This window comes from Ctenopharyngodon idella, chromosome 3, assembly GCF_019924925.1.
Source record: "Ctenopharyngodon idella isolate HZGC_01 chromosome 3, HZGC01, whole genome shotgun sequence".
In the NCBI taxonomy this organism is placed as follows: Eukaryota; Metazoa; Chordata; class Actinopteri; order Cypriniformes; family Xenocyprididae; genus Ctenopharyngodon; species Ctenopharyngodon idella.
The window spans coordinates 13,327,261-13,341,161 of record NC_067222.1 but is presented as its reverse complement, the minus strand read 5'-3'; the positions used below and the strand labels follow the sequence as shown (position 1 = coordinate 13,341,161).

The window sequence follows — 13,901 nt, the reverse complement described above, 5'->3', positions numbered from 1 at the left end:
CACTTTACACGCGAGCCCCTATGCGCTCGTACACTTGGCACAGCCCTTGCGACGGTTCTGTCATTCATTAATATGTATTAATATGATTAGCCTTTTGCTTGACTACGTTATCAAACAGCTAATAATGTGTTGCTAATGTTACACACACCGTTCCTGTTCTTCATGTCAGAGTCAGACAGCTGCCTTCTAACAATCAGTATCCTTACAAACGCTTTGAACAACTCAGAACGTCGGTGGAGAAAGGCTTATAGTTCATCATAACATCGCAATAGACTCGCTATATTGATAAATCTATACAATTTTTCATATCAACAGAAAATTTACTGGGATAACCTGGCTTCTCTTGAGACGTTCCAGCTTCAGAGCAGTCATAGTTAATGATATGCTAAAGCCTGCCGGCACGTTGTTGTGATTGGTTACAAGGTAGTCTGTGACATCACAAACACCACCGATTTCAAACCGCGGGTTTTTGGTTTACTGCTGTTTCAAACATAAAATACTCAGCAATGGTGCTGACTTATGAATTTGCACATGGTTTGTCTTAAAGCATATTAAAAATACTACATAGACATATAAACAACAATAAAAACTTGATTTTCACCACGGGGGGGAAAGGGTTCAAATATGCAAAAAATGCTGGAAAACTGAAGAATCTGCAGGACCTGGAGGATTTTTCTGAAGACCAGAGCTCAGTTTAACTGATCAGAACAAACAAGAGACTCATGAACAACCATCACACAACAAAAAAACAGTCGTAGATCATCCAGGTAACCACACACAGTGTTAAGAATCAATGGTTCACAAACTTTTGAACTGGGTTATTTTAATAAATTCAGCTATTTTTTGTCTTGTGGATTATATGTAAACATCTTTTATGTAAAATATATTACTCAGGAGAGTACTAAATAAAAAATAACATGCATTTTGTATTCTCTCCTTTATTTTGTTAAAATTATTCACATTTTCACAGATTTTGCAAGTGGTTCACGTACTTTTTCTTGCAACTGTATTTACTGCAAATTAACAGGCATATTTGGTGTTGTATATTATTGTCAAAATAATATAAATACGTTCATAAGAATCAATAACTTTAGCTGATATGATATAATTATTGTTTTTTATTGTCTTAATATTATCATAATTCAGAGACAAACTCAGGTGCACATACTGTATTAGATCATTTCTGCTTCTGATCAGTCGTTACAGAGTCCCAGATGTGCTTCAATTCATGTTAAAATAACAGTTATGATGTGAAATGATGTGGAATAATGGTCTTACCTGAAGCATTCAAAGCTACTAGAAGACAGAGAGACAGGTAGACAGTCCACAACGCCATTGTTTCTCAAAGAACACTGGAACTCTGCATTTTAAAACACAATTATACATAAATAATTATTACAATTAATTTAGTATTTTTGTGACATGAACCAGTTCAGTAGATCAATGTCAATGTCTGGACGTTGTGTTGTGGAGCCCTGATTTCTCTTTTTATACAGTGGAGGAGAGCTTGTTTATCAGCACCTGCTCATGTTCTCACTTCCTGTACAAACAATGTTTTTAAATACAGTAGTCAACATTTGAAGTGGATCAAAAAAGTTAATCAAAGTTGTCCTAAGAACTAAGCTGTCCTAAGAAGGTTTTAGGACTATGATGAAAGTTTTTGATCCACTTCAAATGTTGACTATAGTTTGTACTTGACCCTCTTCTGTTATACATTTATACATTTATTCATTTGGCAGACGCTTTTATCCAAAGCGACTTAGAAGTGAGGAATACAACAAGCGAGTCATCATGAAGAGTCAATAAACACAAGAAGTGCTCACCATACAAGTTTCAGACATTGCTCAGAGTAGGATAAGCTAGAATAGGGAGGGATTAAAGGAAATGAAAGAATAGTTGTTGTTTTTTTAAGATGAGGTTAAGTGCTCATGAAAGAGATGAGTTTTCAGCTGTCTTTTGAATATTCACTGTAAAAAAAAAAAAATGACCATGCTTTTTACAATAAAATACTGTAAAAAATGCTATGGGAAAAACAGTTAATTGGTTCACAGAAAGTTTCTATAATATATACGGTGAATAACTGTAATAGATCGAACAGTACAATTAATGTAATTTTTTAAAATGTCATGTGTGTTACCATGATGGTGTTCAGTGTTTGTGTGAATGACACTGTGTGCACCCTCTATATATTGGTATTATCTTTCTCAGCTTGTGATGAGCTTTGATTCATCATGTGACTCTCATCACCACTGTGTTATTGGTGGTTGTCAGTGTATTACAAAGGTACAAAACAGATATTAGTACTTCAGTAGGTTGGTAAATTAACATTGTATCAGTTAATGATATACATTTATTTTTTTACTGTAAATTTAACTTTTTTTTTACAGTGTGTAAAATAAATAATTATGAACTAATTATTACAGCATATACCTTTAAATTATATGGTTTTGAACTGTAAAATAGACAGTAAACAAAGTACTGTCGGGTAAAACCTAAAACGTTGCTTTCGTATTTTTTGCGGTAAAGTTCTGGCAACCACAGCTGCCATTTTTTTACCATAAAATTTAAGGGGATTTTTTTTTACAGTGTTGCCAGGGATTCTGCATTCCGGATAAAGGCGGGGAGATCGTTCCACCAGCAAGGAACAGTGAACAAAAAAGAGGCGTGACGTGGGCCCTTTTGGGCTCCTTAAAGACAAGACGTGCTGCAGCGTTCTGAATCATTTGTAGAGGTTTGATTGCGTATGATGGCAGTCCAGCCAGAAGAACATTGCAGTAATCAAGCCTAGAAATGACCAGGACCTGGAGTTGTGTTGCATGTTCTGTTAGACTGGCTGAGCCAGTCCGTTTTGTTGCCAGCGACACAGCCAATAACGTGTGTATGGAGACCCGCACATGATAATTCACTAAATCGTGTGCACAATGTTCCCTCGTTTGAATGATTAACAGATTTACAACACACATACTGTAGAAAATTGTCATGTTTAATAGCATTTTATTATGAAAATTCAATTTTGCATTGAAGAAAAGTAGATTTTTGTTATGTTGTCAATAATAGTTCTAAGAAAGAAAATCAGAATTGGCAAATATTAGCATTGGCAGGTCACACGGCCAAGATTTGCAATCAGTGCATCTAATTAATCCATAAATCTGCTTCTCAATCAAACCTGAGAAATACAAAACTCTGGAAAAAATGTAGCAAATTCTGGTTCGAATCTGTCTTTTTGACGAGCTCGCATTTATTTTCAATAAAAATGAAAATAATGTTCTAAAAGTGGAAATAAATTGTGAACGAGTGTTTAATAATATTAAAAGTATTTATTGGGTAGGGTTTGGAGAAGGTGTTGGGTGGGTTTTTATTCTCCCAATAAGGCAGTGTGCATTTTTAATAAATATAATCATGTACACTCAATGACATTACTGCATCCAGTTAATGTACAAAAATACTGAGGTGCAAATCTGCCAATATAAAGTATAGATAGCATCTAATTACTATTTACTCTTATTGCAAAGAACTGATGCTTTTACATGGTGTAAATAGAATATATCGCTATTTTCACCTAGTGTAAATAGCATATCGCTAAGAAAATGCCACTATTGTCACTTAGTGTAAATAGAATATATCTGTTGCTAAGAAAATATGTGTAAACACTGTAAATAGCATCTATTGTTATTTGCACTTAGTGCAAATAGCCGCTGCCCAAAAATAATCACTTTTCAAAATGACTTAATCACGTTCTGGGCTGATCTGCTTGCATGATCGATGAGGTGTATCCTCCAACATTAGCTACTGTCTAATGCATTAAAACACGTTAAGCACTTCCGCATTGAGCATTTTAGAGTCATTAATTGGCCTAACAACATAAAACATAAGCAACATTCTGAATAACCAAAAATAAATAAATAAATACAAATATAAGCTCTGTTCTGGGAATGTTCCAACAGAACTAAAATTCCCAGAACGTCCCATGAATCAAAAATGATTAAATGGGTTTTAGTCGGCTAAAAGTGAAATAAATGTAAATGTAGAAAAGTCAAACCTCAGGAAATCTGTGTTCCGAACAGCAAACTGAGTGTTTCTGCTGGATAGTTTATAAGAGATGTGTCTTGTTTTCTTGATCTCTTTTGATGTATTCTTTTTCCACTACATTGTGGGCTTAAATAAGTGTACTCATGTTACATAAGAGGCGTGTCAGCCAATCAGAAAGGATCTATATGTTACTGAGATATCTGATCTCTCTAAATCACATGACTCTCAGAAAAAAAAGACCACAGAAGTAATTACCACAGTTGTTCGAAGCCATGTATTTCATGTTTCAGTTGTCTGTTTTAATCATTATCTAATGATTTGCAACAGTATCATTATGTAATGATTTTACTTGTTGAGGCATATGACTATTAACTAATTGTTAATATAAAATATAATAATATTATATGCCGGTCTTGTTTGGCCATGTTGATTCTCAGTTGATATCAGCAGAAAACAAGTTAGAAAGCTGATTCTGATCATGCAAGTGTGAATCTTTTACTCCAGATTCATGCATTAAACACAAAGACATCATTCAGTTATTTCTCATTTTGAGTCGCACTAAACAAGCCATTGATCAGGACATGGACAGTCTCTTTAACAAATAAAGATCTGAAGGTAAATGTGGCTTGAACCAATTGCAAACATGACATGCAGTTTTTAACACCTCCAGGAGATTTTGATAACATGATAATTAAACTTTTATGGTATTCTTAGTTGACTGTGGAATGACACTTACAACGTCAATATGCAAAGGTGTTGCTATAAAACAGCCCCACTTCATGTTTGGTACATGTCCTTGCTAGTAATTTCATTTGAGGGTTTTCATGAGGACAGTCTTAAAACTTTAGTAAAAATGATAAATGGCAAGTGAATCAGATTAAAACTGCACAAAGTTCAAAAGAAGAGGTGCAAATGATCAGATTTCAGATTCATTTGTGGTTCCATAAAGTAAATGTTCACATGAATGTCGGTCACTGAAATAATGCTGATGCATAAAGTTCATCTAAATTGTATTTCTCATCTGATGAGGCTACACTAAGGCTTTTGGTTTTATGTAGGACAAACTGAGGTCTCAGAAGAAGGTACACAAGCTGTCAATGAAGCAGCTGCGGCACCATTTAAGCACTAATATGTACCTTCAACTCTCTAAAATTTGCTGGGTTATTTTTTTTTTACTCATGTTCTGTCTTCTTCTAGCACTCTTGCTCTTCTTCAGTCTTCGTCTATCTCATCTCCACTGATGGTTTCAACACATTCTCTTCAGCCCCTGTATCCTCTTGATAAGCTCTGTGGTTGGTTACAAAACATTAAGTTCAGGAACCTAACTTTCACAACTTTTGCTCATCTCATGCTGTTCTACAAAAAAGAGAAAGTTAAATACATTTGTTTCTACATTAACACCACTTTAAGTATTGCAAGTAATTTCATAGAAAAAAATTGTTCTGAAAGTGATTCCGACAATATAGTTTCTTTGTGTTTTATCGTTAGTTGTGGTGTGAACTACAATAATTTAATAGTTAGAATGATTTTTAAAACTATATCTTTATCGTTATCGTTCATGGTGTCAACGGGCCTTAAAGTCCCCCTGTAGTCAATTGTTTTATCCCTTAAAACTCATATTTGATCACCAAAATTACATATTTTAAAAAAAAATTAAAGTGAAAAAAATTTCTTCATGCCTTAAAAAAACTTCAATGTAGCTCTACACCCTTGCCTCATTTAATATACACGGATCAATGAATATGCAAATTAGCCCCGCCTCCACTCACTCACGCCAGCTCGGAGAGTCTACTGTTGATGCAGTGACGACGAGGCAATTTGTTGTTTGTGTTGTGGCTACATGAAATAAATGCGCATCCTTGAATGAGCGCAGATTTCCAGCGTATTTGCTTGAACTCATCAGGTAGGCTAATATCTATGGTTTGATCCATTCCAGAGGCGGCCAAAATCAGAATTTATAATGGACTGAATAGCTCTCTCAGAACTTGACGTGCGATTCCACACTGACTGAATATGAATCGCGGTCACGCACACACTCAGAGCAATATTGTTTTAGCTATGTTTTATAGTATTAAAATATTTCGAAGGACAAAAACATGAACTTCATTGGCTTTACTTCAAGTCAGCTGTCACTTTACTTTAGCACGAGCCCCTATGCGCTCGTACACTTGGCACAGCCCTTGCGACGGTTCTGTCATTAATTAATATGTATTAATATGATTAGCCTTTTGCTTGACTACGTTATCAAACAGCTAATAATGTGTTGCTAATGTTACACACACCGTTCCTGTTCTTCATGTCAGAGTCAGACAGCTGCCTTCTAACAATCAGTATCCTTACAAAAGCTTTGAACAACTCAGAACGTCGGTGGAGAAAGGCTTATAGTTCATCATAACATCGTAATAGACTCGCTATATTGATAAATCTATACAATTTTTCATATCAACAGAAAATTTACCTGGATAACCTGGCTTCTCTTGAGACGTTCCAGCTTCAGAGCAGTCATAGTTAATGATATGCTAAAGCCTGCCTGCCTGTCATTGTCATCTGCCCTGCTGTTTGAACTTTGTTATACGTCATTCTCCTGGTTGTGCCTTGTCTAGAGTCCTTGTTAATAAATCTCCTTTAATTGTTATTCTGCACCTGGGTCCTCTCTTCTGTGGCAAAGCGAATGCCGTGCTTCCTAATAATTTCTCTCAAGGGTAGCATGGGTGAAAAGCAATGGTCCTAGAACTGAGCCTTGCGGTACTCCATACTGGACATACTGGATCGATATGACATCTCTTCGTTTACTACTACAAACTGATAATGGTCAGATACAGTAAGTATGATTTGAACCATGCCAATGCAATTCCACTAAGGTCAGCATAATTTTCAAGTCTATTCAAAAAAATTTTGTGGTCAACAGTTCAAATGCAGCACTAAGATTTAGTAACTCTAATAGAGAGATACAACCACGATCTGATGATAAGAGCAAATCATTTGTAACGCTAATGAGAGCCGTCTCAGTACTATGATATGGTCTAAATCCTGACTGGAAGTCCTTGCAGATACCATTTCTTTCTAAAAAAAAAAAAAAAAAAGGAACATAGTTGTGAGGATACTGCCTTTTCTAATATCTTTGACAAAAAAGGTTGTAAAAAGGTAATTGACAAATTTTTCCTTTTCAGTAGATGGCTTCATGATTATAATTTTCTCTAATATTATCAATCTTGCAAGTAAAGAAGTTCATAAAGTCATAACAGCTGTGCTGTTTTGAAACGCCTGGGGTTAATTATTAAGCTTTATTTCTCATTATTTTAGCCACTGTATCAAAGAGGGCTGAAAAATAAGCAGATCTAGCAGTTTTTAAGGTCTTTCTGTAAGCAATAGTCCTGTCTTTCCACAAAATGTGAAAAACCTTTTGTTTTCTTCCAGCTGCACTCCATTTTTCTGGCTGCTCTCTTGAGGGACTTAGTGTGCTTGTTGTGCCACAGCATTGGACTATTTTATTTTATTTTCTTTAAGTGCAAAGGAGCAACTGTATCTAAAGTGCTGGAAAGGAGAGAGTCAATGAGAGAGTCAGTAGTTTCTCTTGCAAAATCGAGGTCTTCTAAGCTATCTGGTATGCTGAGGAGATGAAACTGATCAGGAAGATTATTATAAAGCAGTATTTAGTGGTAGAAGTGATAGTTCTACTATATTTGTAACAGGGACTAGGATTTGCAGACTTGGCTAAATGTAGTATACACAAGACTAGATAATTATCTGAGACAAGGGCGGACTGGCCATCGGGAGTACCGGGAGTTTTCTCAGTGGGCCGCTGGACAATGTGGGCCGGCCCGTTGCAAAGTAAATATTTATGAAGAATGAAGTATAGTAAATTTACGTAATCTATATCCTTCCGTCGGCCCAGACGATCATTCGCACAGGCGCGGCCCACTTGATGCAAAAAAAAGTGCTCGTCAATGTCAAAATGTTTGAGATATCCAACCAAATCGAAGGAGGCGGGATTTACTGTCCAAAGAAACCAAGCAGCACTGCAATTTTTAATGCTTCGAGAATGCGAGCCAAGGTAAGATAAGCAGCTGAACATGACGAGACAATACACAGCAATATATGCCTACTGTTTACGATTAAAAAAAATACTGTTAAACGACGGACATTAATTTCCAGGGATGCTAACTACTTCTGGCCTTTTTGAATTTTTCATATTTTAATGCCATTTACGTTATTCGTCACACACACAAAGAAACATTAGGCTAATGTAGCAGTTTTCAGCATATCAGTGGTCAGTCTGTGGTCAGGATTTCTTTAGTAATTTCACAATCATTTGAAAATGATTCATAAAACTCAAAATATCATTCTCAATCTTACACTAAAACATGCAAAACCAGCAACTTTCATATTCAAGTAGCCTATGCCATGTTAGTAAAGTGTCTAAAATAAAAATATAATTTGCTAGTTAGTTTACATGCATTATTTTACACACTGGCAATCAAAAGTTTGAATTAAGACTTAATGTTTTTAAAAGAGGAAGGCTGAATTTATTTTATCAAAGCTACAGTAAAAAAACATTATAAAATATTAATAAAATTTCAAATAGATGTTTTCTATGTGAATTTATTGTAAAATATAATTTATTCCTGTGATCACAGCTGAGTTTTCAGCATCATTACTCCAGTCTTCAGTCATGTGATCCTTCAGAAATCATTCTAATATGCTGTATTTTTCATAAACATGAGAATTTTTACACTCTTTTCCACAACTGGACCTCTATTCCATAAAATGACAGTTGTCAAACCCCTGAAAGAACAAATACTAGAAAGGCACCATGAATCAGTCCAAATTCTGCACTACATTCTAAGTCTTCTAGATCATACCAGAGCATTGTTATATATGGACTGATATTAAACTTCCCTGCATGGAAAAGAGATTTGAAATTTTTTCAAAATGATTTACTATTTGCCATGTGCACCAAGACAAATTATAACGTAAAGAAGTATGCCAGTCATTCATTAATGTTAATGATAAGCATTTCAATAAAAAGCATTTATAGCATTTATATTTCTGTACAAATAGCATTTATATTTTTATGTTAGTAAGTGGTGTAAAAAAATTGGTAGGTTTTATGGTGAGGTGTTGCAACCGTGTGATGGGCCGCTTTGTGTCGGAAAGTCCAGGGCCACTTTTTTGCCCCAGTCCACCCCTGATCTGAGATGTCATCGATCTGCTGCAGAATTTCAAGAATTTTTGCCTTTCAGACGAGGCTCGTGTTTGTAACACTAATCTTGGGGTTTGGACTCATTTAAAGTAACGTAATCATCTGGTTTTAGCCAGGTTTCTGCCAAACACAGCACATCTAGGTTATAATCTATAATCATATCATTTACAAAGAGTGATTTTGAAGAAAGGGATCATATATTCAGCAACCTTAACTTTATCATTTGTTTCTCTCTATTACAGTGCATGCACAATAATTATGCAAGTTGATACAAGCACATTTTACCAATTCCAAACCACATTAATCTTAATAACTACTATTAATTTTGTATTTAATCACTTATAAGTGATATATAACTGTTACGGAAAACTGGAAGTAATATTATATTCAGGTGTGCATAATTATAAAGTAGGTTTCATTTTACAGGTAAAATGGGCCATAAAAAGAGATTCAACTCATGCTGAAATGTCAAAAATTATTAAATGCTCATGAGAAGGACGCAATAGCAATGCAGTACTAGAAATTGCTAAATTAAGGTGTGACCAACGGACAACAACAGTGAAACTGTTACACATCGCTTATCTTTATTCCAGCTGCTCTCTTTCTGCTGGTTGTGTAAAGCTGTGGTGAAATGAGTAATCATTACAGTTTATTTAGTAAAGAATGTGTGTTGTTCAAAGTTCATAGTCATTGTTCTGACCTCATGAAGGCTCATGGTGTGAATGAACATCAAACTGATACTGGATATCAAGGGTGAAACTGTTAATAATGTTGACAGACAGTAATCTCATTCATTTGTCAGTCATGTGTGGGGTGAACTATTATTTATTAAACAAATGTTAGTCAGCCAGTAAAACAAAATGTGAATTTTTAAATTCCGTGAGTTGGCGGCTTTCTGTTTAAGACAAGAGAAAGCGAGGGCACATGAAGCTTCATGAAGCGCAGTTCATGAAGATAGAAACAAACCCAAGGATTTATCATTTCTGTGAGTTTCACATTAACATTATAATGTTTTTTTTTAATCTAATTTCTACATTTTATTAAATGCTGCATGAACTAAACTAATTTCAGAGCTTTGTATAGGTCATTATGCAAAAACATCTGCAACGTTTTAATTGAAAGGTTAGTTTACATGGTTATAAAAACAATAACCTAAAAATAACCATTAGGGAACATTCTGTATGAGCTATGTTTATGTTATTTAAAAATAACTACCCTGCAACGTTCTGGGAACAGTATTTTATGGTTGCAAAAATAAAATTTAAAAATAACTATTAGGGAACATTCTGTATAAAATATGTTTAGATTATTTAAAAACAACCTTCCTCCAACATTCTGGGAACATTATTTTATTTAATAAAGAACATTCCTAGAACATTATTATTTAGTTCCCCAAAAAATTAACCAAACAATACTCGGCTTTCATAACCGATAATTATGAAATTATTCCTGATGCAAGAAGAATCAGCAGAAAATAAAATTGGACAATAACAATAAGTTGTTGATAAAATGAGTAATGAGTTTAATCAATTATTAATCAAGTTTAATCAATCATTTCTTAAAGCACAAAAAGTAAGTAAAAGTGATTCATGTTCAGGGCTTCATTCAGATTCATGTCTCTGTTAAAAGTGTTCTGGTCTCTTGTTCATCTCCCTGAACGATTGAAAGGTTTTTCTCCAGTGTGAGTTTTCTGGTCTCTTCTTCAGAATAAGGCAGATGTGATTTCAGAACAGTGAAACTCTTCCCACATTGATCACAGGTGTAAGGTTTCTCTCCGCTGTGGATCCTCGTGTGAATCTTCAGCTTTGATCTACATGTGAAATGTTTTTTACACTGAGGGCAGGTGACAGATTTTTTGCCTTCTGTTTTTTCTTTCTTGTTCATGTCCATCAGGTCTAGAAGAAACATTAAATCATGTGAGATTTCAAATGAGAGACAAACGTGAAATAAAAAGTGAAGCCCAAAGTCAAGATCACTGATGAGTTCAATAGTCATTTTAATCCCATCAAATCTGCTCGACAACTGCTGTGTCACGATTATGATCTATTTTAATGTCATGAAAATGATTCGTGTTGTAAATCACTAGTTTGGTCATGAAACTCTAGATGGCGCAGGCTTGACATGTAATCTGTAAGCAATCACATCATTTCCTACACAACACAAGCTGATTGGCTGCTGCTGTTTCCACAGCCAATGAGATGCTTGCTCAATATTTAAATAATTTGGTTCAGTGTTTGCTGTAAGCTGGTTAACGAAAAAAGATCTCTGAAGAAAAAATCATTGCTTTATTAGCAGGTAATTATACTGGAGCCCAGTGTGAATGTCAGTTCACTTGGGTTTTTATAGGCCTATGCGTGTTTTAATTTGTTATTCTCAACCTGTAATCTGGTGATCATCAGCATGTTCTTCAGTATCATGATGAATGAATGAGGAATGAAGAATAAACTCCAACCTCTTTGTTCTTCAGTATCACAATGTTTCATTCTGCAGGTTCTGGATCACTGGATCTCTCTGTCCTCTCCTTCCAGATGCTTTCTGGTAGTTCTGACAAAAACAAACAAGTGTCATTTCCAACAGACATGATGAGAGATGAACAGTAAATATGTCAGAAGCAAAAAGACTAATCACATGTAAAATAAATAAATAAAATGAATGACACTGATCATGTAACTCAAGATCTTCAAATCATGCTAGATAACAGATCATCAGGTTTTGTCGAAGCCTCAGAAACACAACTTTTCTTAAATTATTTCTGATGATCAAAACAAACTTAAATTAACTAGAGCTACAACAACTACTTGATGAAATAGATTATGAAAATAATCAACAACCAAACAGATTAAAGATTAATCATGTACAGTAGTGGCCAAAAGTGGAGTATTTGCACAATATTTGCTTTTAATAGCAGGTGGAAACAGGGCCACAGACGCTACTAGACCATGTTGTGATTTGACAGCTCTGTTTTCGATTTATTTATCAGTTAATTAAATAGCGCATTTTATCTGCATCATGGAAATCATGGCCTTAACCTTAAGCTAGGGTCACACTTAAAGATCTTTAAAGACTTATAAGATTTTCAAAATGTAAGAGACCACAGACATGACGATAAGAAATCATAGTTTTAACCGTTTTCTTCCTCTGGTGTGTGGAGTGCCGAGATGTGACCAGGAAAGCACACCACAACTAACAGAGTCCCGCCTGTGAACTAGAAGTCTTCTCGGGTCCTAAAGTCTGTACCCGACCCGAATCGACCCGAATCACTTCTTACCCCAACCCGACGTGCATAAATTATTTTTTTAAAAGAAAAACCTGACCCAAGACAGACACGATAAAATTAGACCCGAGTCCGACTTGACAACTTTTACCCATTTTCGAACCCGACTGGATCCGAATGTAAACGGCATTGACGTGTCCACAGCCTGCAGCCCGCAGTCAGTCAGGAAAAACCCTGGTGTCCTGCTGACTGATTTAGCTGCTGCTTCATTGCTTTCATGTCTCAAAAATGCACTTGACATGAACACGTATGTGCTCAAGTGCTGAAATGTCAATCACTCATCACTGTAAACTCATGAAGCCCTATAACTTTTGTCGTTATTTGCCTGACCATAAGATGATTAAAGTTCATTTTAAGCCTTTTTAAAAAATTTAAACTGAACAAGATTGATTACATTAGTGACAGGGTATGATTTATACCTCCAATATATAAACATGAGAAAAACAGAATGTCAAAACTTTATTATACATGCTATGCTACATCCTGACTAATACACAAAGTATTGTTAAATACACTTCCCATTTGATTTTTTTTTTTTTGATTTTTTTTTTTTTTGATTTTTAAAGATTTAATTTGTCATGTACCTGCTGTGCAATAATTTGTTCAATTTACTCTAATTGTTTTAGATCAAAGTACAGCTAGTATATGATGCTTTTGCTACTTGGAGGGGAAATACATTTTATTAAAATCAAATAACATTTGTGTTTTGTTTTTAGGTTTAATGGATCTGAATTTTCCTAATTCATGTAATCTAGTGTACAACTGTGTAATGTGTATTATGTACTATGGAAAAATGGTTCATTCATCATGAAATGCTTGAGTAAAATATACATTTTATGTCAAATAAATAAATGTATTAATTTTAGTGTTTAAACTTTGTTTAATTTATATTCAGTTAATCATTTAAGACAAAACAACTTTTAACTTTAAAAAATATTTAAAAGGTTACAAGGGGGTTTAATACACACATGTACATTATATATATATATATATCCTTATGACGTTTGTGTGCGTACATATATGAAGCTCTATCTATCTATCTATCTATCTGTCTATCATTTCAGTTAAAATATTTGACATTAACATGATTTTAAACTTTAAACCGCTCCAAATGGAGCAGTATGGAGCGAGAAATGACTCAATAATAATTCACGCAAAAAACATGATGCACATATGCATAGCCAATTTCACATGCGTGAAACCTAATTTACGTGCACAAAAAACAATTCACGTTTGCAAAATAAAATTATTTATTCATAAAATACAATTCACAAATGCAAAACACAATTCATAGATATACAACTGTGCACAAAAGTTTCGAATGTTTGAAACTCACGAGTTTATCCTCACATTCGCATGTGAATCAACTTGGATTTGTCTTGTTTGAAGTTTTTG

General features: G+C 34.6%; 2 protein-coding genes across 6 annotated transcripts in view; both read right to left on the bottom strand.

Moving 5' to 3' along the window:
- LOC127509954 (gastrula zinc finger protein XlCGF57.1-like) overlaps positions 1 to 13,901 on the bottom strand; it is a 63,556-nt gene that overhangs the window by 10,344 nt on the left and 39,311 nt on the right. Inside the window, exon 3 of one of the 2 annotated variants that reach the window (XM_051889364.1) lies at positions 11,717 to 11,776. The exons of the other annotated variant lie outside the window; for it this stretch is intronic. The gene's annotated coding sequence lies outside the window, so the exon portion shown is untranslated. Of the gene's footprint in view, positions 1 to 11,716; positions 11,777 to 13,901 lie in introns of those variants that run through there. 2 annotated transcript variants of the gene reach the window in all.
- Positions 1 to 13,901, bottom strand: part of LOC127510050 (galactose-specific lectin nattectin-like) — a 97,820-nt gene that overhangs the window by 63,646 nt on the left and 20,273 nt on the right. The window contains exon 2 of one of the 4 annotated variants that reach the window (XM_051889564.1): positions 1,279 to 1,360. The exons of 2 other annotated variants lie outside the window; for them this stretch is intronic. In XM_051889564.1, coding sequence (XP_051745524.1) covers positions 1,279 to 1,336 — 58 coding nt within the window. In that variant the 5' untranslated portion in view covers positions 1,337 to 1,360. Of the gene's footprint in view, positions 1 to 1,278; positions 1,361 to 4,039; positions 4,126 to 13,901 lie in introns of those variants that run through there. One more of the 4 variants, XM_051889559.1, reaches the window with a different exon arrangement.